Source organism: Ovis canadensis, chromosome 6 (genome assembly GCF_042477335.2).
Source record: "Ovis canadensis isolate MfBH-ARS-UI-01 breed Bighorn chromosome 6, ARS-UI_OviCan_v2, whole genome shotgun sequence".
Taxonomy (NCBI): domain Eukaryota; kingdom Metazoa; phylum Chordata; class Mammalia; order Artiodactyla; family Bovidae; genus Ovis; species Ovis canadensis.
In genome coordinates this window covers 109,716,178-109,743,522 of record NC_091250.1, presented here as the reverse complement: position 1 = coordinate 109,743,522, position 27,345 = coordinate 109,716,178, and the positions used below count along the sequence as shown (strand labels likewise).

At 40.6% G+C, this 27,345-nt stretch overlaps 1 protein-coding gene across 2 annotated transcripts in view; it reads right to left on the bottom strand.

The window, feature by feature from the left end:
- The window catches only part of FRAS1 (Fraser extracellular matrix complex subunit 1), a 516,652-nt gene that overhangs the window by 106,344 nt on the left and 382,963 nt on the right, over positions 1 to 27,345 (bottom strand). For both annotated transcript variants that reach the window (XM_069594438.1, XM_069594439.1), the window contains exons 32-38: positions 24,732 to 24,848; positions 19,246 to 19,360; positions 16,828 to 16,965; positions 14,249 to 14,281; positions 3,683 to 3,814; positions 2,476 to 2,601; positions 332 to 579 (exon numbers count right to left, since the gene is read on the bottom strand). In XM_069594438.1, the coding sequence (XP_069450539.1) occupies positions 332 to 579; positions 2,476 to 2,601; positions 3,683 to 3,814; positions 14,249 to 14,281; positions 16,828 to 16,965; positions 19,246 to 19,360; positions 24,732 to 24,848 (909 nt within the window). The remainder of the gene's footprint in view (positions 1 to 331; positions 580 to 2,475; positions 2,602 to 3,682; positions 3,815 to 14,248; positions 14,282 to 16,827; positions 16,966 to 19,245; positions 19,361 to 24,731; positions 24,849 to 27,345) is intronic.

Sequence of the window (27,345 nt, the reverse complement as noted above, 5' to 3'; positions counted from 1 at the left end):
TTCCCATTTGAAATACTATGGAGGGAGCTTAAAATATGGGAACCCGGGCTTTTTGACACTGTTACTATTTCCTAGTGCCAATCACCCATCCTTACACATTCTCAGTGCATTTTCATCAATGTTCTGCTCATTCACTTGTCTGCTGGGGAAACAGTGGGAGCAGCTGGAATAAAGAGCGTCACTACTTGCAAAGAGCAGAATGATAGGGAAGCTGACGAAAAGTTCCTTTATGGCCATAGACCTGATGGCCCACATGTTCAGCCACGGCATCACTTTCTAGTCAACCTGATCAGAGGGTGCAGCGGACAAAAAGACAAATGAAAGAACTTACCACATAAGCCAGGTGTGACCGAGTGATCACAGCTGTGCTCTTACTGGCAACCGTGATGCTCAGCGAGGCACCAGCAGCCAGTCGGGGCCCCCGGGCCTCGGCCGGGGATACCTCCACCCTCACGTCCACTGTTGTGGCGGAAAGGCCGTCTGTGACTAAGATCTCCATGCTGTCCTCCTGGGCAGACGAGCCATCATGTAGATACTGCAGGACATTTTTCTCTACATCCTCATATGTGAAAGTGTCACCTTTCAAGAACAAAACAAGTTGCAAAAACCCAATAACTTCTGGGAACAATTCTTAGGATTTCAAAGCACATACAGGATCATAAACCCTGGGAGTTGTAAGCTAATTAGTTCAACCAACCACCCAACGTATCATTCCCTTTACACTAGCCTTGTAAAGGGTTCTTTAGCCTGTCCTTCAGCATGGCTCAAGGTGGGAGGCTCACCATTTTACAAGGAAGCTGATTCCACTGGAGATAACTCTGAAATGTTTTTAAAGCTTTAAATCAGATGGAGCCAAAATCTGCCTCTCTAAGCTCTATGCTTCACTTTTCATTCTAGACGATACAGGGCATACTTGTATTCTTTATGATAGCACTTCTAGAATCTAACCATAATACTGATGGCTTATTTTAAAAGTTAAGAAAGTTAAAAAACACTTAAAACTTGAAAAGTATACTTGAAGTTAGAAACCTACTCTGTGTAAGTCTATTCATAAATAGGTGATAGGTGCTGTGTGGAAAAAAAAAATTTCAAGGTCATAAACATTTAAGAAACATAGGTTGAAACAAAATTTAAAATATTTAAATGGCAGGATTCACTAGATTTCTAGAATCTTCAATATACAATATGAAAGCTTCTTAAAATTGTTTGGTCATAGAACCCTTTTTATGAGAAATGCTACTTAGTGCCATGGGGCCCCATGACTCCTGAGCACAGTTGAGGAACTGGTCTTCTTGGATGTTGTATTCAACTCTATTTCCTCACAGATTACTGACTATAATAATTGATGGTATATAAGACAACTAAAAAATTTATTCATTCTTTGTTTTCTTCTTCCAAGCCTTCTCTTGATGCTAGTGTAATTGTTCCTTAAAATGATAATAATACTAGTATTTTACAAACATCTTTCAAACTCACATATCTATTATACAAATGTTGGTTAAATATAATATTAAAGAAACTGGGCTATGACTGTTATGCTCCTAACATAGATCCCTTAGGATACCAGAAATCTATCATAATGATACTTCTTTTGCTCAGTAACTTTTTAAAAACAATCTGTCTTTGTGAATCCCAAGTGCCTATTTATTGTTGTTACAAATCCTATGTAGCTTCAAGGTAAAAAAGTTGACATTCTCCCTCTGCAGCAATATTCAGAAGAACACATTATTACATGCCTATTAGGAATTACATGAAAGTTTTGAGAAAATACGGATTGTCACAATAAGTATATAGCATCCCACGGTGAAAAGTTTGAAACATATTCACTTCAATATATGAGAGCTATTAAAAATTAGGTTCAGTTGTGTTCTTTGAACTTTTCTGTATTTCCTAAACAATCAGCATGCGTGGTTTTTATAATTGGACAAAGTACAATAGAAATTATTTTGGAAAGCTGGTCACATAACCACTTTTTTTAATGGATGAAAATACATGCAGCTTATACTCTAACAGTCAGAGTGTTTAAGATACTGTGAAGATTCACATGGAGCTGACAACTCATGAGGTTGTTCCAAACGTACTTACTCCAGGTTTTAGAAATCAATTTTATATACAACCTGAGAAAAGAGCTTCATAGTTTTGGAGTGTGGGTGGTGGTACAGAGAAGGAAGTCCCCAGTACTTCAGCCAATGGACTAAACATTAAAGGTCTTCCCTTTCTAAGTACCTCCTTATCCCACAGTATTGCTTTACTTCTTGTTGGAGACATAAAATCAACTGTGGAGCAAGAACAATATTCTATACAAGAAGAGAATCTAAAAAAGAATGAATATAAGTACATGTATAACTGAATCACTTTGCTATACACCTGAAACTATCAAAACATTGTAAATCAACTATACTCCAATAACATTAAAATAGTTAAAAAAAAAATAATAGAAGTTCCAGGAGGCCAATGACGGAGTGAGCAGGCTACCTGTGGCCATGGGCCCTGGTGACCCAGCTGTGTACTTAATAAGCACACCATGCTGTGGAGGCTTCCGAAGCTCAAAGAGGAGTTCCTCAGGCACTGTCTTCGTGTCTCGTACTTCCAACTGAAGTTCTGTAGTCAGGAGAATAGAGCATGGTGAGCTGTGGATGTTAGCAACTCTACACTCCACATACAGTAAAGCCCCAGGCCAGGCTGGAAGCCATGTTGTGGGAAACCCGATGGTTACAAAAACGCCCAACTGAATCGACCACAAAAGAGAGAAAACTGAATACAGTCAATTCACAAATTGTAAGTAAGTTCTTTAAGAGTTTATTTGAGTCGGTAGTTCCAAATTCAGAACACCTTTTTTCTTCCATACAAACGAGGGAATGCGGTCCACAACAAGGTCAGCCCTGACTGACTAGGTAGGTTTTCTTCCATAAAATACTCATGGAAGTGGTTTTTGCTTATTATTGTTTCTTCCCTTCTCCTTTCTCTGAATCTATAGAGAAGCCAGCTTATTTTAATAATGGTTCCTCTGGCCATCACATCACAAGAGAAGGAGTGGGGCAGAAGGGACAGTTATCTTTATATCTATGACTTGCTAGCAAGTTGGATGATAATTCACTTGAGGCCAATACTGACAGGTAGAAACTGGATAAGGATGTATAAGAACACACTTTACAAAAATTAAAATATCCACTCTTCCCTCTTCAGATGTTCTTCGTAAAAGAATAAACTTCTAAAGAGTGAGTATACTAATAGGTAAATAAAATCACATATAAAACACTTGGGTCAACTTTAGCTCGTCACAACTTCTGAAGGTTATTGCAATCTGCCACTCCTGTTACTTTTCACTCTCTCAGTAGAAAACAACAGCAGCCCTTGAAACCATTTCCCTCACATCTCTTCTCTGCTCTCTGTTACTTTATATTTTAGTGATGGCAACAAATCAAACTCCTGGAGGCTGGAAAATGAATTCAGTGTTGTATTCCATCACTGAGCATTGGCCTCTGAAGGGTTTATTTCCTTCTCTCTGTTGCTTCCATTTGCATGGAAATGGCCAAAGGGACTGCTATGGCTGAGAAAGCATGCAACTTCCGGAAGAGAAGGTCACTACTTTTTGGTAACCATGAAGAGGTTTAAACAGGGACTGTTAGTGAAATATGGTTCCATCTTCATAGCCATTTTCTTGCAGGTTCCCAGTTCTTACCTATAGAAGTGCTGCCTCCTGGGCTGACCTCAAGCAGAGGAGCTGTGACTTGGAACACTGGTGGGTGCTGATCTGTGCGAAGTAAGTGAATGGTGAGGGCCATCTCTGGACTTGTGTGTTCTCCATCAGAAACTAGAAAGGGTGCACATACAGACATAGGTATAAATCACCTTGCAGTCTGGTCACCTTTAGGCAAGTTCTATAAACTTGTAGCTAAAAGTTTTTATTTTTTTAGATTACCTTAACACTCTGAAGAGATGCTTACAAATGGAAAGAGTAAGGGAGCAAGTGAAGATACTGTGAGCTATTCTACAAAGCTGTTTCTACTGAATAACAAAGAGGCTAAAGGACCATAATAACACAGTCATTTTAAGAAGCAACTTTCACAACAAGGTGATATTGATAAATGTTTAGTTCAGTTTAGTTGCTCAGTCATGTCCAAATCTTTGCGACCCCATGAATCACAGCACACCAGGCCTGCCTGTCCATCACCAACTCCCGGAGTCCACCCAAACTCATGTCCATTGAGTCGGTGATGCCATCCAGGCATCTCATCATCTGTCGTCCCCTCCTCCTTCTGCCCCCAATCCATCCTAGCATCAGGGTCTTTTCCAATGAGTCAACTCTTCTCATGAGGTGGCCAAAGTACTGGAGTTTCAGCTTTAGCATCAGTCCTTCCAATGAACACCTAGGACTGATCTCCTTTAGGATGGACTAGTTGGATCTCCTTGAAGTCCAAGGGATTCTCAAGAGTCTCCTCCAACACCACAGTTCAAAAGCATCAATTCTTCAGTGCTCAGCTTTCTTCACAGTCCAACTTATGACCACTGGAAAAACCATAGCCTTGACTAGATGGACCTTTGTTGGCAAAGTAATGTCTCTGCTTTTGAATATGCTATCTAGGTTGGTCATAACTTTCCTTCCAAGGAGTAAGCATCTTTTAATTTCATGGCTGCAGTCACCATCTACAGTGATTTTGGAGCCCCAAAAAATAAAGTATGACACTGTTTCCACTGTTTTCCCATCTATTTCCCATGAAGTGATGGGACCAGATGCCATGATCTTCGTTTTCTGAATGTTGAGCTTTAAGCCAACATTTTCACTCTCCTCTTTCACTTTCATCAAGAGGCTTTTTAGTTCCTCTTCACTTTCTGCCATAAGGGTGGTATCATCTGCATATCTGAGGTGATTGATATTTCTCCCGGCAATCTTGATTCCAGCTTGTGTTTCTTCCAACCCAGTGTTTCTCATGATGTACTCTGCATATAAGTTAAATAAGCAGGGTGACAATGTACAGCCTTGACGTACTCCTTTTACTATTTGGAACCAGTCTGTTGTTTCATGTCTAGTTCTAACTGTTACTTCCTGACCTGCATATAGGTTTCTCAAGAGGCAGGTCAGGTGGTCTGGTATACCCAACTATTTCAGAATTTTCAAATATGCACTCATAGGTAATGCTGATAAAAGCTTTTATTTTGGAAATTATTGTAGATTTAATTCATTCTTCCAGAGAAACACATTTTCAAGAAATCTCTTTTGGAAATAACTTGTTTATGTCTCATCAGAAAATAATTTTTTAAAAGGATAGAAATGTCTACACAAGTAATTCTAGTTTGGAAGTAAGCAGACCTATTTTTACCAGCTCATTATGTTCAATGCAATAAGTGGAAGACATCTTTGTGAATAAAGCAGTGACCTTAATATTTTATTTGGATTACCTGAGACATCCAAGTGAAAGCTGATCACTGGAAGGAAATGAAAGCAGAGTTGCCAGACCCTTGATTCTTTTTTCCATACCCCACATGCCTTCCCTTCTCTAAAAGTCAGGTTTGTAGGAGCACCTGTACCACCGACTCATCAGTGGGTTTATCTGCAGTGCCTCCTGAAAAAGCTGCACTGTTGATACTTTAAATGTGTGGTCTGCTTATACATGGGTTCATTACAAGAAACTTTTTACTTTTCTACTTTCTCCTAGACTTAGTAACAAGTCAGTGAGAATCTGACCTCTACTTCAGCCAAGTAAAGCATCATTTAGTGACTCCTACTAATGAGTCCATACAGGCTTTAGATTTGTCTTTTCCTTGAGAACACAACTAAAAGATACGGTTGGATTTGACAAGGTCTGTTCCATGTCCTTAGAGAAGTCCAGAAATAGCCCTCCTGAAGGAGAGATGACGTTATCCCTGGGAGAATGACAGTTTTATGACTGTGGTCGTTTGGTCAAATGTCAAAGTTATTGCATCTGCTTTTTTGAGTTCAATCTTTCATGCTCTCTGGATGGCCAGAGATAGGATCAATGATTCTTCTTTTTTTATTCCCTTAATGTTTCCTCTATTTTTCTTTAGATTTTTTATGTGGACCATTAAAAAAAAATATTTACTGAGTTTGTTATAATATTGCTTCTGATTTATGTTCTGGTGTTTTGGCCATGCAAGATCTTAGCTCCCTGACCAGGGATTGAACCCTCACCTCCTGCATTGGAAGGTTAAGTCCTAACCATTGGACCACCAGGGAAGCCCTGGAACCAATGACTCTTAATTTTGGGAGCTTGAGGACAAGCGTTCCAACTTTTCCTTAAATTTCAGTGGATTCAGGATTCTCCGAAGTGCTTGGAATCTACGTTAAGAAGGCCTTTTGTTAAATAAAAATAAATAATTGCAAAATACAATTTTTTAATGTTTATGTTGATTTTTTTTGAAGTGAGGAGCACCTTTGGGAGCCTTCACCATCCTTACCCTACATAAGAGGAGGAAAGACCGAAAACTTAAACAGCTTTGGTCATATCACTCAACTATCCGTGTGACCAAGGTACATCCTTGCCTCGATAAGTAAAGGGAGGAAAATTATTTTTTAGTACAAATTTGTGGATGCTTGGTTGCTCAGTCACGTCTGACTCTTTGTGATCCTATGAACTGTAGCCCACTAGCTCCTCTGTCCATAGGATTTCTCAGGGAAGAGAGTGCATTGCCATTTCCTCCTCCAAGGGGATTCTCCCCACCCAGGGATCAAACCCGCATCTTTTGCATCTCCTGCATTGGCAGGCAGATTCCTTACCACCAAGCCACGTGGAAAGCCTAGCACAAATTACATAACAACAGAATATACCATGATGGCGCAGGGCTTAGCAAGCAAATGTAAGAGCTTACAATCAAAACGTTAATTGCATGTCTAACCCTCTCTTTAAGCAACGTTTTTGATTTCTCTGAGAAATAGTCAAATTGTTTCTGGTCTCATACTTTTTAGATTGGCTTTTTCACTAAAGGTCTACACAAAAAATCTGCACACAGATGGTTATAGCACCTTTATTCACAATGGCCCAAACTTGGAAGCACTCAGAATGTCCTTTAACAGGTGAATGGATAAATAAACTATGGTTCAGCTAGACAATGGAATATCATGCAACACTGAAATAAATGAGCTACCAAGCTATGAAAAGACATGGAGGAATCTTAAATGCATATTACTAAGTGAAAGAAGCCAGTCTAAAAAGTATGAATTCAACTATATGATATTCTGAAAAGGGTAAAAGCATGGAAGGCAATAATAAGAATAGTGTTTGCCAAAGGTGGGAGGTAGGGGTTGCAAGAGGGGCATAGGCAAAGCACAGAAAAATTTTAGGGCATTAAAGTATCAACTCTGTATGATACAATGATGGATAAACGCCATACATTGGTCTAAACCCATAGGATGCAAAATAAGTGAACTCTAGAGTAAACTCGACTTTGGGTGATTATGTGTCAGTGTTGATTCATCCCGGTGAAAAGTGTACCATTCTAGTGACTGATGCTGACAACTGGAGGGGCTACGCTACGCATGTGCTGGAGCAGGGGGCACAGGGCAAATGTCCGCACCTTCCTTTCAATTTTGTTGTAAACCTAAAACTGCTCTAAAAAAATTGTCTAAAATAAAAAATTTTAAAAATCACTGAACAGTAAAATAAAGGAACCTCAGGCAGAAACAAGATAAATTAATTTAAGGTCAACCCAAGGTCTATTTTCTTTACTCTGTATAATAGGTTCATGGATCATTTAACTTAAAGTCTTGGGGAAGTTAATAGTTAACCCCTTCACCTATTCAAGCTTTCAGATTAGTACTGAGGCTTAAAATCTAAACGGGCACACTACCATACTTGTTTGTTTTTCATGACCAGAACACATACAGACCAGACTAAACTCAGAATGTCGGAAACTTACATTAAAATCCTGGTTGTACTCTTTACCAGGTATAGAAACATGGGCAGATTACTACTATATTGATCCTTAGTTTTCTCAGCTTTAAAACGCTAAAATAAAACCTATGTTTACAATATTGCCATAAGGCTTAAATACAAGTAATACTGCAAATTGTTTAATAATCAAGAAGTCTAGAAATGAGCCAACAATGGGTTCTTTTCAACAATGACACAATACTAGAAAAAGAAATAAAAGGTGTCCAAATCAGAATAAAAGAAAATTGTCAGTATTTGCAGATGAAATATTATATGTAGAAAACCTTAAAGACTTCACTAAAAAACTGAGAATGAATAAAGAAATTCAGTAAAGTTGCAGGATACAAAATCAATACACAAAAATCTGTTGCATTCTGTACACTAATAACAAACCATTAGAAAGGGAAATTAGGAAAATAACCTCGTTTAGAGTTGTATCAAAAACTTAGACACGTAGGGATAAATTTATTAAAGGAAGTGAAAGACTTCTAATATGAAAACTATATGACACCAATGAAAGAAACTAAAGATACAAATACATGGAAAGATATTTCCTGATTCATGAATTAGAAGAATTAATACTGTCAAAAAGCGGTTCCCCTGGAGGGTCTTCATACATTTTGCTTTGAGGTTGCAAAAAGTCAGACATGACTTAGAAATTGAACAACAACAATATGGTGATTATAATCATTAATCATTACTTACATAATTTGAAAGTTGCTAAGTGTCTGACTCTTTGCGATCCCAGGAATTGCAGCATGCCAGGCCTCCCTGTCTATCACCAACTCCTGGAGTTCACTCAGACTCACACCCATCGAGTCAGTGATGCCATCCAGCCATCTCATCCTCGGTCATCCCCTTCTCCTGCCCCCAATCCCTCCCAGCATCAGAGTCTTTTCCAATGAGTCAACTCTTCGCATGAGGTGGCCAAAGTACTGGAGTTTCAGCTTTAGCATCATTCCTTCCAAAGAAATCCCAGGGTTGATCTCCTTCAGAATGGACTGCTTGGATCTCCTTGCAGTCTAAAGGACTCTCAAGAGTCTTCTCCAACACCACAGTTCAAAATCATCAATTTTTCGGTGCTCAGCCTTCTTCACAGTCCAACTCTCACATCCATACATGACCACAGGAAAAACCATAGCCTTGACTAGACGGACCTTAGTCGGCAAAGTAATGTCTCTGCTTTTGAATATGCTATCAGGGAGGCCTGGCATGTTGCGATTCATGGGGTCGCAAAGAGTCGGACACGACTGAGCGACTGAACTGAAGAGAATAAAGTTAAAGTTTTTATCACAGGAAAAACATTTACTAACTTTACATGGTGACAGATGTTAACTAGACTTATTGTGGTGGTCATTTCACAGTATATACAAATATCACTCATTATGTTGTACACCTGAAATACATCCACTGTATGTTTTACATACATCAATTAAATCTCAAAAACACCAACAGTGACAGAAGACTAAAATTTACTGTTGCTTCAAGTGTGATTTTTTAGCTTTCAAAGAACAAATGAATATCTGAGAATTTTAGGGAGATGACATTCTCTCTCACCAACATTTAGCCCTACATGAACTATAATAGGACATGTGGATGGTTGACTCTAACGAAATAGTCAGTCCCAAGGAAACAGCAATGTATCCATGCCATTTATGGTCAATCACCTTCACTCTAGACCTATATAAGAAAGTGTGTCTCTATTTCACATCAGCATAGATGCCAGCTCTGATTCTGTTTTTGCTTACTGGCACTTAGCTTCTATCACACTTTGAACTAAAACTAGGATGCTGAGATCTTTCACACACAGCTGTCACAACTCACTCTTTGGGTCACAACACTTTTGCTTAAAGTAGCAAAGCATTCAATGAAAGGCTCTATTTTAGACTATGAAAAGTGAAAATGTTAGTTGGTCATTGTGTCCAATTCCTTTAGAGCCCCTGGACTGTAGCCCACCAGGCTTCTCTGTCCATAGAATTCTTTAGACAAGAATACTGGAGTGGGTAGGCATTCCCTTCTCCAGGGGATTTTCCTGATCCAGAGATCAAACCAAGGTTTCCTGCATTGCAGGCATATTCTTTACCATCTGAGCCACCAGGGAAGCCCATTCATTCATTAGCTGAGCGTCATGTAGGGATGATTATAGGCATGCTTCAGAGATATTTCAGACCACTGCAATAAAGCGAATGCTATAATAAAGCAAGTCACATGAATTTTTTGGCTTCCTAGTGTATATAAAAATGGTGTTTATACTACATTGTAGTCTAATAAGTGTGCCATAGCATTATGTTAGGCATTATGCATGTACGTTAAAAAATAATGTACATATCTTAATTAGAAAAATAATTTATTGCTAAATATGCTAGCTATCATCTAAGCCTCCAATGAATTATAATATTTTTTGCTGGTGGAGGACTTTGAGTCAATGTTGATGGCTGCTGACTGATCATGGTGGTGGTTGCTGAAGGTTGGGATGGTGGTGTCAATTTCTTTAAATAAGACAATGAAGTTTGCTATACTGATTGAGTCTTCCTTTTGCAAAAGATTTGAGTCAGTCTTCTCAAACCCTGATGCTGCTTTACCAACTAAGCTTTTTGTAATATTCTAAATCCTTTGTTGTCATTTCAGTAATCTTTGCAGCATCTTTAATAGGAGTACATTTAATCTCAAGTGACCACTTTCTTTGCTAATCCATTAAGAAAAAACTGGAATCAAGATTGCTGGGAAAAATATCAATAACCTCAGATATGCAGATGACACCACCCTTATGGCAGAAAGTGAAGAACTAAAGAGCCTCTTGACGAAAATGAAAGAGGAGAGTGAAAAAGTTGGCTTAAAGCTCAACATTCAGAAAACTAAGATCACGGCAGCTGGTCCCATCACTTCATGGCAAACAGATGGAGAAATAGTGGAAACAGTGTCAGACTTTATCTTTTTGGGCACCAAAATCACTGCAGATGGTGATTGCAGCCATGAAATTAAGATGCTTACCCCTTGGAAGGAAAGTTATGACCAACCTAGATAGCATATTCAAAAGCAGAGACATTACTTTGCCAACAAAGGTCCATCTAGTCAAGGCTATGGTTTTTCCAACAGTCAGGTATGGATGTGAGAGTTGGATTATAAAGAAAGCTGAGTGCTGAAGAATTGATGCTTTTGAAGTGTGGTGTTGGAGAATACTCTTGAGAGTCAGTCCCTTGGACTGCAAAAAGATCCAACCAGCCCATCCTAAAGGAAATCAGCCCTGAATGTTCACTGGAAGGACTGGTGTTGAAGCTGAAATTCCAATGCTTTGGCCACCTGATGTGAAGATCTGATTCATTTGAAAAGACCCTGATGCTGGGAAAGACTGAAGGTGACTGGTTGGAGAAGATGGTTGGATGCATCACTGACTCAGTGGGCATGAGTTTGAGTAAACTCCGGGAGTTGGTGATGGACAGGGGGGCCTGGCATGCTGCAGTCCATGGGGTCACAAAGAGTCAGACACAACTGAGCGATTGAACTGACTGAACTGAAGAAACAACTCATTCATTAAAGTTTTATCATGAGATAGCAGCAATCAGACATATCTGACACTCCACTTCTGATTTTAGTTCTCTTATTATTTCCATATCCGCAGTTACTTCCTCCACTAAAGTCTCAAACCCCTCAAAGTCATTCAAGAAGGTTGGAATGAACCTGTTTCAAACTCCTGTAAATGTTGATATTTTGACCTCTTCCCACAAATGGATGTTCTTAATGACATCTAGAATGGTGAATCCCTTCCAGAAGGTTGTCAATATATTTTGCCCAGTCCATCCTAGGAATCCCTATCTATGTTAGCTATAGCATCACAAATTGTATATTTTATATAATAAGACTCGAAAGTCAAAATTACTCCTTGATCTATGGGTTGCAGAATGGATGCTATGTTAATAGGCGTGAACACAACATTAATCTCATTGTACATCTCCATCAGAGCTCTTGGGCACCAGATATATTGTCAATAAGAAGCAATATTTCAAAAGAAATCATTTTTTTCCCAAGTAGTAGATCTCAAGACTGAGCTTGAAATATTCAGTGAGCCATGTTGTACACAGATTTGCTGTCATCCAGGCTTGCCTGGAGAATCCCATGGACGGAGGAGCCTGGTTGGCTGCAGTCCATGGGGTTGCTAAAAGTCAGACACAACTGTGTGACTTCACTTTCACTTTTCACTTTCATGCATTGGAGAAGGAAATGGCAACCCACTCCAGTGTTCTTGCCTGGAGAATCCCAGGGACGGGGGAGCCTGGTGGGCTGCCGTCTTTGGGGTCGCACAGAGTTGGACACGACTGAAGCAACTTAGCAGCAGCAGCAGGCTTTGTTGTTCCATTTATAGAGCCCAGATGGAGTAGATTTAGTACTTAATTCTTAAGGGCCCTAGGATTTTTGGAATGGTAAATAAGCATTGGTTTCAATTTAAAGTCACCAGCTGTATTAGCCTTTAACAATACAGCCTGTCCTTTGAAGTCAGGGACTGACTTCTCCTCTATAGCTATGAAAGTCCTAGATAGCATCTTCTTCTAGCGCAAGGCTGTTTCACCTACACTGAAAATTTGTTCTTTAGTGTCACCACCTTCATGAATTAGCTAAGCTAGATCTTCTGGATAACTTGCTGCAGCGTTTATATCAGCACTTACAGCTTCACCTTATACTTTCATGTTATTAAGATGGCTTCTTTCCTTAATCCCATGAATCAACCTCTGCTAGCTTCAAACTTTTCTTCTGTAGCTTCTCACCTCTCTTAGCTTTCACAGAATAGAGAGTTAGGATCTTGTACTGGATTAAACTTTAGCTTAAGGGAATGTTGTGGCTGGTTTAATCTTCTACCCAGGCCATTAAGACTTTTTTTCCTATCAGCAATAAGGCTGCTTTGCTTTCTTATCATTTGTGTGTTCATTGGAGTAGCACTTTTAATTTCCTTCAAGAACTTTTCTGTCGCATTCACAACTTGGCTGTTTGGCACAAGAGACCTAGCTTTTAGCCTGTTTTAGCTTTTGACATTCTTTCCTTCCTAAGCTTAATTATTTCTAGTTTTTAATTTAAAGTGAGAGATGTGTGACTCTTCCTTTCACTTGAACACTTAGAGGTCATTGTAGGGTTATTAATTGATTTAACTTCAATATTGTTGGGTCTCAGGAAATATGGAGGCCCCAAGAGAAGGAGAGAGATGGAGGAATGGCCAGTTGGTGAGACAGACAGAACACACACAACATTTATTAAGCTTACTGTCTTATATCAGCAAGTTCCTGGTGTCCCCAAAACAATCACAATATTAACATCAAAGATCACTGATCATAGATCACTATAACAAATACAATAATAATGAAAAAGTTTGAAATGTTACAAGAATGATCAAAATGTGACACAGAGACAGGAAGTAAGCAAATGCTTCTAGAAAAATGGCTGAAAAACTTGTTCTATGCCGGGGTGCCACAAACCTTCAATCTGTAAAAAATGCAATATCTGTGAAGCACAATAAAGTGCAATAAAATGAGGCAGGCATGTATGTCCCAATCACTATTTTGGGAACTCTATGCGTGTGTGCTGGAGAAGGCAATGGCACCCCACTTCAGTACTCTTGCCTGGAAAATCCCATGGGCGGAGGAGCCTGGTGGGCTACAGTCCATGGGGTCGCTAAGTCACGACTGAGCAACTTCATTTTCACTTTTCACTTTCATGCATTGGAGAAAGAGATGGCACCCACTTCAGTACTCTTGCCTGGAGAATCCCAGGGACGGGGGAGCCTGGTGGGCTGCCGTCTATGGGGTTGCACAGAGTTGGACACGACTGAAGTGACTTAGCAGCAGTAGCAGCATGTGTGCAAGCTGAGTTGCTTCAGTCGTGTCCGACTCTGTGCAACCCTATGAACAGTAGCCTGCCAGGCTCCTCTGTCCATGGAATTCTCCAGACAAGAATACTGGAGTGGGTTATCATGCCCTCCTCCAGGGTTTGGAAGCTCTACACATATATAATTATTATTTATTATCCCCATTGATGGATAAGGCACAGAGGCACAGAAATGTTGAGAAACTTTCGTAAAGCAGGCTGAACCTGAGACAGACTGGATTCAAAGTCTGAGATCTTAACCATTATTACCTCATTTTAATAAATAATAGAACAAGTGGAAATTGGGCTTAAAGAACACTAATCCTTTGTATCCTTGGTGGAGCATTTTCCCTATGAATACAAAGTTGAGCTATCACTATTTAACTAGCATGTGATTATTTTAGAAGAAACTTGTGTTATGTAACTTTTAAATAGCTCTTAGAAAATAGCTAAAGTAACAATGAAGAGAGCAAAAAGGTTTCTTAAAAGACTGTGATTAAAATTTTTACCTGTGAAGTGGAATTTCACCGATTCTGGGAGACCTGAGAGAACAGAAGACAGAAAATCATTATATTGAACATTTGGGGGCCAGAAATGGATGGAAAAAGTAAAATATATTAGGAGAAAAGTTAGAAAAATAAATTATTATGGTTTAAGGGGGGCTTCTCTGGTGGCTCAAACGGCAAAAAATCTGTCTGCAACCTGGGTTCAATCCCTGGGTCAGTAAGATCCCCTAGGGAATGGATACCCACTCCAGTGTTCTTGCCTCATGGACAGAGGAACCTGGTGAGCTACAGTCCATGGGGTTTAAAGAAAGATCACCAGATTGTTAGCTAACTTTATGTTGAGTTTAATGATGCCAATACTAATTTTAAGTAACAAAAAGAACCACAGAGTGGAATAATTTTATATCATAGCAGTTAGAGTGATTTATAATAGATTCATTCAGGTCCGATTTTACCAGTACATAAAATCCTACAAATCGGTGAATGTGGGTAATGTCATATATCACTGGCAAGGCTTGCTGGTGGGTCAGTTTCACTGTAGAATTGAGTGATGCCTGGGACATTGATTTACACACTGTAACAGCATGAGAGATTTATCTCGTGTCATTTATCCCATAGATTATATAGGATACAACTCTGCTCTCTCTAAAAAGGCTCCAGAAACATAGGTGAATACAGTGGATTCGGAAATAACTTCAACCAGGTCTGACATATTTTCTTTTCCTCTAATCCCTGGATAACCTGAGTTTCTTATAAAAAGTAGGTCTTGTAAAGTTGGGGTTAGAGGACCATGAACATTTTCACTGGCTGTGAGTTATCTAGCTAGTAAACACCGGGGATTAGAGAAGGAAATGGCAAACCACTCCAGTATTTTTGCCTGGGAAATCCCATGGACAGAGGAGTCTGGCAGGTTACAGTCCATGGGGTCGCAAGGAGTCGGACATGACTTAGTGACTAAACACACACACAGACAATGAGGATACTCTTTAGAGACGAGGTATATCCCAGTGTTTAGGAATTTTCAGTCTGAGTCAATTATCTTCTAGACAGTTACATCTATATAAATAATGGCAGATATTACTTTAAAACTGCCATACTATAAAACATAACTCTAAAACTATTCAACCTGTGTTCAACTCACCATTAGAAATCATCAATTGTTTTGTATGATTCAAGCTACTATACAAAAATAATTCTCTATATTAATTGTGTTGAAAGTGTGAAAGTGTTAGTTGCTCAGTCATGTCTTACTCTTTGTGACCCCATGGCCTGTAGCTCAACAGGCTCTCCTGTCCATGAGATTTTCCAGGCAAGAATACTGGAGTAGGTTGCCATGCCCTCTTCCAGGGGATCTTTCCGACCCAGGGATTGAAGCCCGGTGTCCAACATTGCAGGCAGATGCTTTACCTCTGAGCCACAAAGGGCATAAACATCTTAAAGATCATAAAGAAACAGGCTTCAAGATTTTTAGAGGCATTCAAAAGCAGAGAAGTGTCAAGGCTGACCAAGAAGTTCATTTGGGTTTTTCCATAAGACAGTATGGAAAAATCTGAATGAATTTCTTGGCCATCCCAGTATCTAGGGAAAGAGACTTAAAACTTAGCAGCTTTGAATACTCGGTCAAAGGGAGACATAAGGGGGTGGCAAGGATAAGGCTGTCTTGACTTAATGGAAGGGCATACACTTGCCTGAATTAGAAATGAGAGTTATTCTCTTGGTCAACCTTTTCTTTTTTTAAAAGGTGTTTTTTGTCAAATCCTAGTTTTAATCCCAAAAGGTGCCTGCATGGAATCTTTCTCACTAGATTCCTCTCACACATGCCCATCTGCCATAGCCTCCTCTCCAAATCCTCTCTCTTCACTGCAGTCAAAACGTTCCTTATGAAAAGCCAGCCTTCTGTATCTTAAAACCTCCACCAGGTTCTTCTTGTTCTTAGGGTAAAGCTCCATGTCTCTGCAGGTACACAGGGCCCCTGCCCTCTCTCTTCCCATCCAGGCTCATCCCCACTCTGCTCAACCCTCCACATTCCAGACACAAAGACTTTTTTCAGTCCCCAGAAAGTCACATTCTCTCTCTCCCAGGGCCTCTGCACAGGGGTGCGTGTCCTTCTTTAGAATGTTCTTCCAACGATACCAACACACACTCAGCCTAGTTAGCTTCTACCCACCCCTCCACCATCAAGACCTCCCTGAGGCAGCCTCCAGTGGACCCTTAGTCTAGGTCAGACTTGCTACATCCAGTTCCGTATCTTTAGCCTGCATATCTTAGCCTTCCATATCTTTTATCTCAGCCTGAGACTGAACATCCCTTACTGAGGAATGAGCTTTCTTCCTTATTTTTAGAACACTTATCTCAGCCTGCAATTAAACCTCCCTTAGTGAGAATATTTCTCAAATTTTGTCTCTATACCTAGATCCCCAAACTTGCCAAGATGCCTTTTTTGGCTCACCACTAGCTCTCCAAGGCCTCATTCAGGCCTTGCCACCTAGGAGACACAAAATAAAGATTTATTGAAAGTATGCCATGAAGCTTCACAGAGAGCAGTTTGGGCATCTCAAAATAGAGAGGAATAAAAGCATTACCAGCAAAGGAGAAGGCCCGGATCTCCTGGAGGTGGGGGGCTGCAGTGGGAGGACGGTACATGATGTTGCCCTGGTTAACGTCTTCCTGGGAAAAATACCGGATGGGAGAGTGAGGCTGGTCCCTGTGCTCGATGATGCCTGGAAAGAAAGAGAGTCGGCATGAGCATCAACAGTAATTCTGATGGCTGACAATGATTAGAGCCATAAAGCTGCCTTTTCCACTGGTGGAAGTCATCCTTCAGGAACAATTGCTCTCGGGTTGTTCTTGGCATAGTATTCTCTAGTTATTCAAGAAAGGGGTAAATCTGAAACCCAAATACTCTTGCCTAGGATTCGATGCAGGCTTCCCAGGTAGCTCAGCTGGTAAAGAAATCACCTCCAATGCAGGAGACCCTGGTTCGATTCCTGGGTTGGGAAATTTCCCTGGAAAAGGGATAGGCTACCCACTCCAGTATTCTTGGGCTTCCCTGGTGGCTCAGATGGTAAAGAATTCGTTAACAATGTGGGAGACCTGGGTTCGATCCCTGAGTTGGGAAGATCCCCTGGAGGAATGGCAACCCACTCCAGTATTCTTGCTTGGAGAATCTCAATGGGAGGAGCCTGGTGGGCCACAGTCGATGGGGTCACAAAGAGTTGAACACGACTGAGAGACTAAGCACAGCACAGCAGAGGACTCATTGCTCACAAGCAATAGTAAGATGCAAACTGCTGCCCTCTAATGTAGCCTAGCCAGGGAAATCCTCACAAGTCATAGATGGTGAACTGTAATTATGAGAGTCTCTCAGTTAAATTCAAGTTCAAAGGTGAAAGTCGCTCCAAAATGGCAAAAACCGGTCTCCTGGTGAGGCTGTAAAGACGTTTTTTCAATCCACTCTCTTTCCTTCAGAAACTCCATAGTCTCTGTGATGATTTCTGGCAACAATAACGTGGATCTTGATTATTCAAAGAACTGGATTATCATTAAGTTACAAATGTCTTAGGGGTGGAAGATATGCCTGTGGCTTCTAAATTTCACAGGTACAGAACTGATGGGCCTCCCTGGTGGTTCAGCTGGTAAAGAATCTACCTGCAATGTGGGAGACCTAGCTTTGATCCCTGTGTTGGGAAGATCCCCTTGGAGAATGGCTAACCCACTCCAGTATTCTGGCCTGGAGAATTCATCTGGGTGACTGATAATGCCACTGTAAATATATCTGGGTTTTTTTTGAAGCTCACAGGGTATTAATATGTAGAAGCACTATGTGAACTTAAAGAAGTCATAAACAGTATTTATTACCTTGGTGAAAAAGAAAGAGGAGGAGCGACTTACCCACGTGAGGGAAAACTGAGTTTGTGTGGGTCAGCCCTCGCTGGGTTGTCTGGCAGAGCTCCTGTTCTGTGTGGTTGTTCAGTGCTAAGTTGTGTCTGACTTTGCAACCCTATGGACTGCAACATGCCAGGCTCCTCTGTCCTCCTCTGTCTCCTGGAGTTTGTTCTAATTCATGCTCATTGAGTCGCTGATGCTATCTAACCATCTCATCCTCTGCCGCCCTCTTCTTTTGCCTCCAGTCTTTCCCAGCATCACGGTCTTTTCCAATGAGTAGACTCTTTGCATCAGGTAGCCAAAGTACTTGAGCATCAGCTTCAGCATCAGTCCTTCCAATGAACATTCAGGATTGCTTTCCTTTAGGATGGACTGGTTTCATCTCCTTGCAGTCCAAGGGACTCTCAAGAGTCTTCTCCAACACCACAGTTTGAAAGCATCAGTTCTTCAGTGCTCAGCTTTCTTTGTGGTCCAACTCTCACATCCGTATGTGACTAGTGGAAATACCAGAGCTTTGACTATGTGGACCTTTGTCAGTAAAATGATACCTCTGCTTTTTAGTACACTGTCCAGGTTTGTCATAGCTTTTCTTCCAAGGAGCAAGCGTCTTTTAATTTCATGGCTGCAGTCACCATCGGCAGTGATTTTGGAGCCCAAGAAAATAAAGTCTGTCACTGTGTCCATTGTCTCCGCATCTATTTGCCATGAAGTGATGGGACCAGATGCCATGATCTTAGTTTGTCCTTAGCACATGCTGACTCTGTTCTACTCTCTCTCACGATAGCCTCACCAAGGCAGGCTCTGTCCCTACAGGTGTGCTTAGATCTGTCCAGTTGTGCCTGCACATGGGCGGGGGAAGGTCAAAGAGTGATGAAGTTATTTGCACACTGTGCTCTCCAGTACAGCTCTGTCAGAACCAAAGCCGACACATTCATCTCCACCTGTCCAACCACAGTGTCTCCCTCTCAGTTGGCTCTAAACTCAGAGGTGATGAATAACTGTTACTCCTTAAATCCTCAACAAGTAGAAGCAGACAGAATTCCAGAGCTTTTAAGGCTGGTCAACAATAGAAGACAAAGAGCATCACTCAGAAGATCACTTACTGCCTGTCTTACCTTGATTTGGATGCAGAGGTAGAGTGATGTTGTATATTATCTTTCCGCTTGGCCTCTCAGAGTTTACAAAGGAGAGAGAATGAGGCTGAATCACAGTCAGGCCATCTTCCCGGGCCTACACAAAATTTGAGGGGGAAGAAGAAAAAAATGGCGTGATGAAAACAAAAGCCAGAAGCAAAAACAAAACCCATTAAAAAAAAAAACTTCCTCTGGATTTTTTAATTCATCACAGAGAGTAAAATTTTCTCTGAGAGTTCAAAAGAAGGATTGGTTCTCCCACATGGCATACTTGTCCCTGCCTTAAGCATCTCACGGGGTTACAGAGTTCTCTTCGGGTCTCGCACCTGACCCTTCTCTCCCCTGCCCTTGGCCTCCCGGGTTTATGCCGGCACATGCTGTGAGAGTCCCAATATGATCACTTATTCCTGGTTGGAGCTCACAGCGGTACATGTTTGGAAATAAACCATCACAGTTGGTGATTCTACTGTTCACAGCTGGATCCTCACAGCTCTATTCCTTTAATTTAATGGGCTAAGATGGTATGTGGTGAGAATTTCTCCCAACCCCCTAGCTTGCTGATGGGAACTGTGATGCATTCTTTTCTTTAACTTTGATGGTTTCCAATGGCTAAGGATGAACTTGCCTCAAATGCCAAAGAGGTTCACCATTGGAGTTCAGAGGTTTAAGAGCTACGTGTTATTAAGGCTTATAGAAATAGTATTTCCCTTTGTCTCCATTGTACTGTTCTAAAGAACCATGTATTGCTTTCCGCTTCTAGCTTTCAGAACCCAATGAAGGAGTCAAGTGAAATTAATCGGAAAGTCAATGTGTGTATAGCTCTCACTATCTATTCACCTGTGTGGGTTCACAACCCATTAACAGTGAAAACATTAAAAAAGAGAGAGAGATCCAGAATTCCATGACCAGGCTTAACATAGATTTGGGAACAGCAGCAAAAACAGACTGGAGAGGAGAAAATTGAAAAGGAGTGTGAACATGGGCCCTTTGCCTAGGTCACATATATTGATACTAAAACAGAACAAAAATATCTGGTTCATCACAGGCTTTTTCTAATTGATCCCTGAAGGGTTAGAGTTTGACATGCTCTCCTGCTCTTTCATACTGTTCATAGACTCACTGGAAAAGATCTTGATGCTGGGAAAGAGGGAGGGAGAGAGAAGAAAGGGACGATACAGAATGAGATGGTTGGATGGCAACACCATCAGTTTGGGCAAACTCCAGTAGATTGTGAAGGACAGGGAAGCCTGATGTGCTGCAGTCCATGGGGTCACAGAGTTGGACATGACTGAGCGACTGAACAACAAACTGCTCTTCCAAGCTCTGCTACTTTCAGAAGGAATTTTCCATCTAGGAAAGGAATAAGAAGGGCTCAGGAAGTCTCATGGAGGAGGGCATGGTGTTCTTCGTGTTAACCGTGAAAAGACTGAAGGGTGCAGTTGCTTTGTAATTGTTCCCAAGCCATACTTGTCCTGGGGAGAGGCGGCACTTGCAGGCTAGGACAACTCTCTCTAGTACAGAGTCAAACTTCAAGTCATTGCTCAGGTCTGGAATGTAATGAGCAAGGAAAATCAGAACTGCAAATAGCAGCTGGTCTCTCTAGAATAAAATGGGGAAGGGCAACACAAGAAAAATACATACCCTATGCAAGGTGTTTACAGCCCGCGCATGTGTGCATACATCTGTAAACCCATACACATGTAGGCACAGGCATGTGGACAAAAAGTGTAGGCTGAGTGCACTGTTCAATACTGTTTGCCCACTTTTAATCTCAAAACCATCAGAATAACTGAACATTCTCGAGGTATTATGGGATATTTTTGAAAATCTAGATGTCCCTAAAACAATAAAGTGATAAGAAAAGAGAATTACTATGAACACAGAATAATGGAAAAGAGAAATGCATTATAGCCAAGAAAGCAGACATTTTATTACAGAATTTATTGATATAATTTCTTTACTAATAGAAATAGACACTAAGTAGAAAAAGCAAGGACTTGATTCTCTCAAGAAAGCAATATTGAGGTGGAGGTACATTAAAGCATAATCAATTTTAATATTGGCTATTTGGAATGTTCAATATTTATCAATGAAACAGTAAGAAATGCTAGATTAAATTTCATGGAAATCATTAGAGAAGACACTTTTCTATTAAACTATCTGTCAGCATAAGAAGATTATAGAATAATGGCTTTCATAATACCCATATTACCTCTGAATACATCCAGAAGCCAACCACGTCTCCCCATGACATTGCCACCACCCTGCGGGGAGCTAGATCCCACACCTGGCTTCTCACTGTGGCCTCCCACCTGCTCTCTTGCCCTCTCCTCAAGAGTCTGCTTCTGCACAGCCACCAGTGGGTGCCTTTACAAAGGCCATTAGGCCTCTGCTCAACACCCTGCAATGGCTGTCCATGTTACTCAGAACACAGTTAAGTCCCTACAATGGTCTGTGTGGCTGGATACAATCTGTTCCCCTAGTCTGCACCACCCTCCACCCCATTAACTTTGCACATCTGCATTCATGCAGATTCCTCTTGCTTTGTACTCACTTTGATCCAGCCAGACTGATTTCCTTGCCGTTTATCTAAGCATGCTCCTAGCCTGATGCCTCTAAATGCATGGTTCCCTGGGTCAGGAATGCCCTTTCCTAAGGGATTTGCACAGCTCTCTCTCTTCCTCACCTCCTGCAAGTCCTTCTTTAAATGTCATTGTCTTAAAGTTAGCCCACCCTGACAACCTTATTTAAAATTACAACCTAGGTCTCCCCTGCTACGTTTCCAATCCTCTTGACTCTGATCTACTTTTACTTTTATCATAATGCTTCTCCTTAACATGCTACATGAGAGTTATTTATTTTGGTTATAACTTATTGTCTATTCATATAAACTCCATGAGAACAAAGATTTTAGTTTGTTCATGGATCTCAAGCACACAGTGTACAGTACATGGGAGTGCTTGATAAAAATTAACATTGTAAATCAACTATATTTCAAAAAAAAAAAGAATACAGTCTGTATTATGTGATCACTCAATCTCCAATGTCTTCCATAGAACTTGGCATAAATTAGGGGTCCAAAAGCGTTTGTGACTGAATAACTGAATGAATGGAGAGATAGACACTTACTCTTAAACACATATATGAATATACCATATATGAATTTAGCATATGTATTCATAATGTGTCTACAATTATGTACAAAATTTGTGTAGCTAGGTGAACCCAAATCACTGAATTGAGAATGCACTTTAGTCACAGATTAGTTTGTATATCCTCCAGTAATGGCCCTAATTAATGTCAAAAGAAATATAAACCATGTATATTTTAAGAAATGAAATGATCGCCTGATCACATTTTATAGTAGACTAATCTCTGTGATACACTAAATTACACAGGATAGACCTAACTTGAGACCCTCAAGGTTAAGTGTGTTTAAAAGTTGTTAGAGGTTCCCAGCCGCAGAGCGGGAGTGACGCCATCTTCGTGGCATTTATTTTCCCTTCTAAACTCAAAATAACACTGCATTAACATTTGGCAAGAAATGTGCATGCACATTTTCTTTACACTTTAGAGAAAATTCTGATCCAAGTTCCTCTAGTCAGAATGATGAATTATAGACTTTATAGTGTTGCTGAATTATGATTTCTTTAAATTATGGTTTACGGTGGAAATTCCTACACCAGCTATTCATTAAATACTTTCTGTTTCCCCTTTTATGTCTCTGTCACGTTCCGGACCCATAATTTCTAAAACTCTACCTGCTGTCTTTGTTGCGATTCAGGGCTGCTATACCACTTTGGAGTGTAATTATGTGGACGCTAACTAAAACGTGGATCTCTGATGATTCATTGACAAGGACTTCGTGCTTGTGGCTCTGTCTAGAAGAGGGGTTCTGGCATTACATGTCCTGTAGATATAGGGTTATGGTGGAACTGCTAATTGTCTGAACTAAGCTTCATGTACTAATTTAGCTGTCACCTTGTTTCAAACTTTTCCATGAGTCCACACTCCTTCCCACACAAAGCCCCTCTGTGATCCAGCTCACAGACCTCCACACCCCCAGTCTCCTCTGCCTCTCTTATGTCCCCAGTCCTATTGAATTGTTGGCAATTTTCCCAACAATCATATTGTCTCTCTCCTCTGGGTCTTCATATGTGTTCTTTCTATGCTTGGTGATGCCCTTTGCCTTCACCCCTCAAATCCTTCCAACCTGTCCCCCCATCCCCAGACTTTTTGAATATTTTCTACTTGTCTTTCTGGAGTCAGCATAGACATCACTTTTACCAGGATACTTTTATAATAGAAGTGAAAGTTGCTCAGTCATGCCCGATTCTTTGTGACCCCTTGGACTGTATAGTCCATGGAATTCTCCAAGCCAGAATATTGGAGCAGGTAGCCTTTCCTTTCTTCAAGCGGTCTCTCCAACCCAGGGATCAAACCCAGGTCTCTCGCATTGCAGGTGGATTCTTTACCAGCTGAGCCACAAGTGAAACTCAGGAATACTGGAGTGGGTAGCCTATCCCTTTTCCAGCGGATCTTCCTGACACAGGAATCAAACTGGGGTCTCCTACATTAAAGACGGATTCTTTACCAACTAAGCTATCAGGGAAGCCCTGATAAGCCCTGATATTTCTTTTATAATAGAAAACTACTAACAGGACTTTTAAAACAAAGAATAGTTTCTCCAGCTAGGTAGAGCTCTAAACTGGCTAAACATTTATACCCAAACAGCAATCATCAAATGGATATAAGCCTGAAAATCCATTCAGGTATTCAATGAGTACCTAGTGGCTCAGTGGTAAAGAACCTGCCTGCCAATTCAGGAGATGCGGGTTTGATCCCCAGGTAGGGAAGATCCCCCGGAGGAGGAAATGGCAACCTACCCCCGAATTCTTGCTGGATAATCCCATGGATAGAGGAGCCTGTCGGGCTACCATCCAAGGGATTGCAAAGAGTTGGGCATGACTTAGGAATTGAACAACACCACTCAGGGAGTGGGCCCATGATTGGAATGCTGCAAAAAGTTTAGCAGCAATGGATGGGAGGTTGGGGTAGATTTCATCTAATCTTCCTTTCATTCTGGTAATTTTAATTGCTTTTTCAAATCAATGAGAAATGTGTTCACAGGGCTGGCATGCATTGGTGACCCCAGAGTCTGTGTTCCAAGATAGGCATTAAGTCAAATCTCATCCAGGTGGCACTAGTGGTAAAAGCAAACTCGCTTGCCAATGCAGGAGACCTAAGAGACGCAGGTTCAATCCCTGGGTTGGGAAGATCCCCTGGAGGAGGGCATGGCAACCCACTCCAGCATCCATGCTTAGAGAATCCCATGGACAGAGGAGCCTGGCAGGTTGCAGATCATAGAGTCACAAAGAGTCAGACATGACTGAAATGACTTAGCACGCACGTATAGCATCAGCCCACCTCCTCCAAGCAAAAACCATGAGCGCTCCCATCCAACTCACTGTCATGTGGAGAGAAGATCCTGGAAAGTGTTGGGGTGCTTCTGGAGTGTGAGGTAAGATGGCAATGTTGAATAGGCGGCTCTCCAGATGGGCGTGGGCCTCTGTGGTGCTGGACACCTGCAAAGAGATGCCACGCTGGTAAGACTCTGATGGGCAGAGTAGTTTGCCCTTGTTTACTTTTTCCCTTTTGAACCATCTGTCTTTGAATTCTATATGCTCCTGCATTACAATCTTTGTTCTGCTCTTCATATTTTAAGATTCATTTAAAATAAACATTTTAGGCAATTCTAAAGTTGCAGGAAAGTATAAATATGGAATAAAAACCATCAAGAATTTCACTACTGATAAATAGTAATGAATATACCATTGCATTTCAATTTAATCTTTTTGCTATGCATATGTGAATCTTTATATATAAGTATATATTCTAAATATTTACTTATTATGATATTTTGCTATATCATTAAGCATTCTTGAAAACATAATTTTGATAGCTACATAATGTCTTATTATGAACATATACAACACATTACATAAGTGATGTTTGTTTCACTTTAATCTTTACCTAGTGCAGATATCTACAATTAGATTATAAATGCTAAATCCCAGCCTCATCACTGCAAGGTTAAAAGCATTTACATTTAGGGTAGTGGTCACAAGGTCAATTTCCTCCTGTTTCAAACATACTGAAAAATGATGGTTTGCCCATGCAATCTCTCCCCTTCCTCGGTGCAACCTAGCCACTCCGTTAAACTTGCCTTCTTTCTTTATTCCTTGTGCTTGTTAGAAGAATTGGTCAGGCCCAAGTGGCCATGTGGATTAGCATTCAGGTGGATCTGGTGGTAAAGAACCTGCCTGCGAACGTGGGAGACATAAGACTAGGTTTGATCTCTGGGTGGGGAAGATCCCCTAGAAGAGGAAATGGCAACCCACTCCAGTATTCTTGCTTGGAAAATCCCATGGACACAGGAGCCTGCTGGGCTACAGTCCACGGGGTTGCAAAGAGTCGGACACAACTGAAGCGAATGAGCATGCACACACACATTTGAGAAGGGGCAAGGTTTTGTAAATCCTGAGAAAAAGGCAGAACAGCAGCCCTTTCTCTATGTCTTCTAGTTACATCCTACAGGAAAGCTGAGTTCTCTGCAGACCTCAAGTTGCAGAATATCCACATTTCCAAGAAGACATATCCAAGACATTTCCAAGAAGACATAGTGTCACCATAAATAATATTAACAACAGCTTAGCGACTTAGCGACAGAGCATTGATCAAAGCCTCAGCACCGTACAAGCTACTTTTCAAAAGTTTCTTTACTGAATACCCACCAAGTAGATATTATTATCTCCTTTTTTACAGACGATGAAACTGAAAGTCAAAAAGTTATAGGTGTCAAGGTCAAAAGCCACTAAGGAGCAGTATTTAAAACTAGGTCAGTGGGTTCCTGATCTTCCTATTGACACGGTGACTCAATTTGGAAGCTTTAGGGAATTAGGACAGAGGAAGATACGTTCTCCTATCTCTTGAAGAAAAGGAATGGAACTCTGCAGGTAGTGAGGTGTGAGCAATTTTAACTTCCCTAGCAAAGATACTGCTATAAAATATTTTGGTCCTTTTCAAACCACATCCCCTGAGGCTGTGTCAACGTGCTCTGAATAAGCCAAAAACCAGGGCTCCTTCCCCGGCCAAAAATGTGCCTGCTTTCTTCTCACTACGCCATGCTCTAATTTTTTCACACCATTCGCATTGCATAAATCCCAAGTCTTAGACGCAAAGTAACAGATGGACTGCGTTGATGGCTCATGACAGCATATCAACATTAAAATGAAATTAAATCCATGCAACTCATTGTACTGCATTTTCTGCTTGAAAGGGAAGAAAGGGACAAGGACAAGAACCATTAGAATAGCATCTTTTTAAAAATAGTTTAAAATCCCAAGGGACACTAAAATGATGAATGGGACAAGTTGCTAACCATTTATTTTAGCACATAGCTAAAGAGTCTGTGTCATTTCACACCAAAATATGAGGTAAGCCTATCAAATAATGAGACTTTAAAAACATACACACCAAAGCTTCCACATGCAAGAGAAGATGATCTGAGAGAGTTGTTTCATACTTGGAATAAGGATGTTGTCAGTATTCAAAATGCACTTATTGGAAAGCCTTCACAAAACATGTAAGAAAACTGTGCTTGTTACTTCATAATTCGTCCTTGTTTTAACCAAAAATAACACTACTCTTCTTTCTACCAGATGTGAGTCAGCATGACTTTTGTCTATTGGGTTATATTTTAAAATTCACTTCTTCCCAAGGATGATACATTGTCATTATTGAAGATATTCTAAAGAATATTCCACAGAGTTCGAAGGAGATTTCAGGTAAGCCTTTAAAATACATTTTGTGCAAAACGTGTGAAGATTCTCCAAAGGGAACCATTTTCTAAGTAATGATGTTTTAGGTCTTAAACTCAAGTGAATTTGTTTTCCAAAAATCAATAACTTTTGCTATTTTATAATAACCTACTTAGTAACCAACTTGCAAAAGCAATCAAATATCATTTTAGCAGGTGCTGAGAATCTCTTTCCAGGGAAATGCTCCATATTGATGATGTTC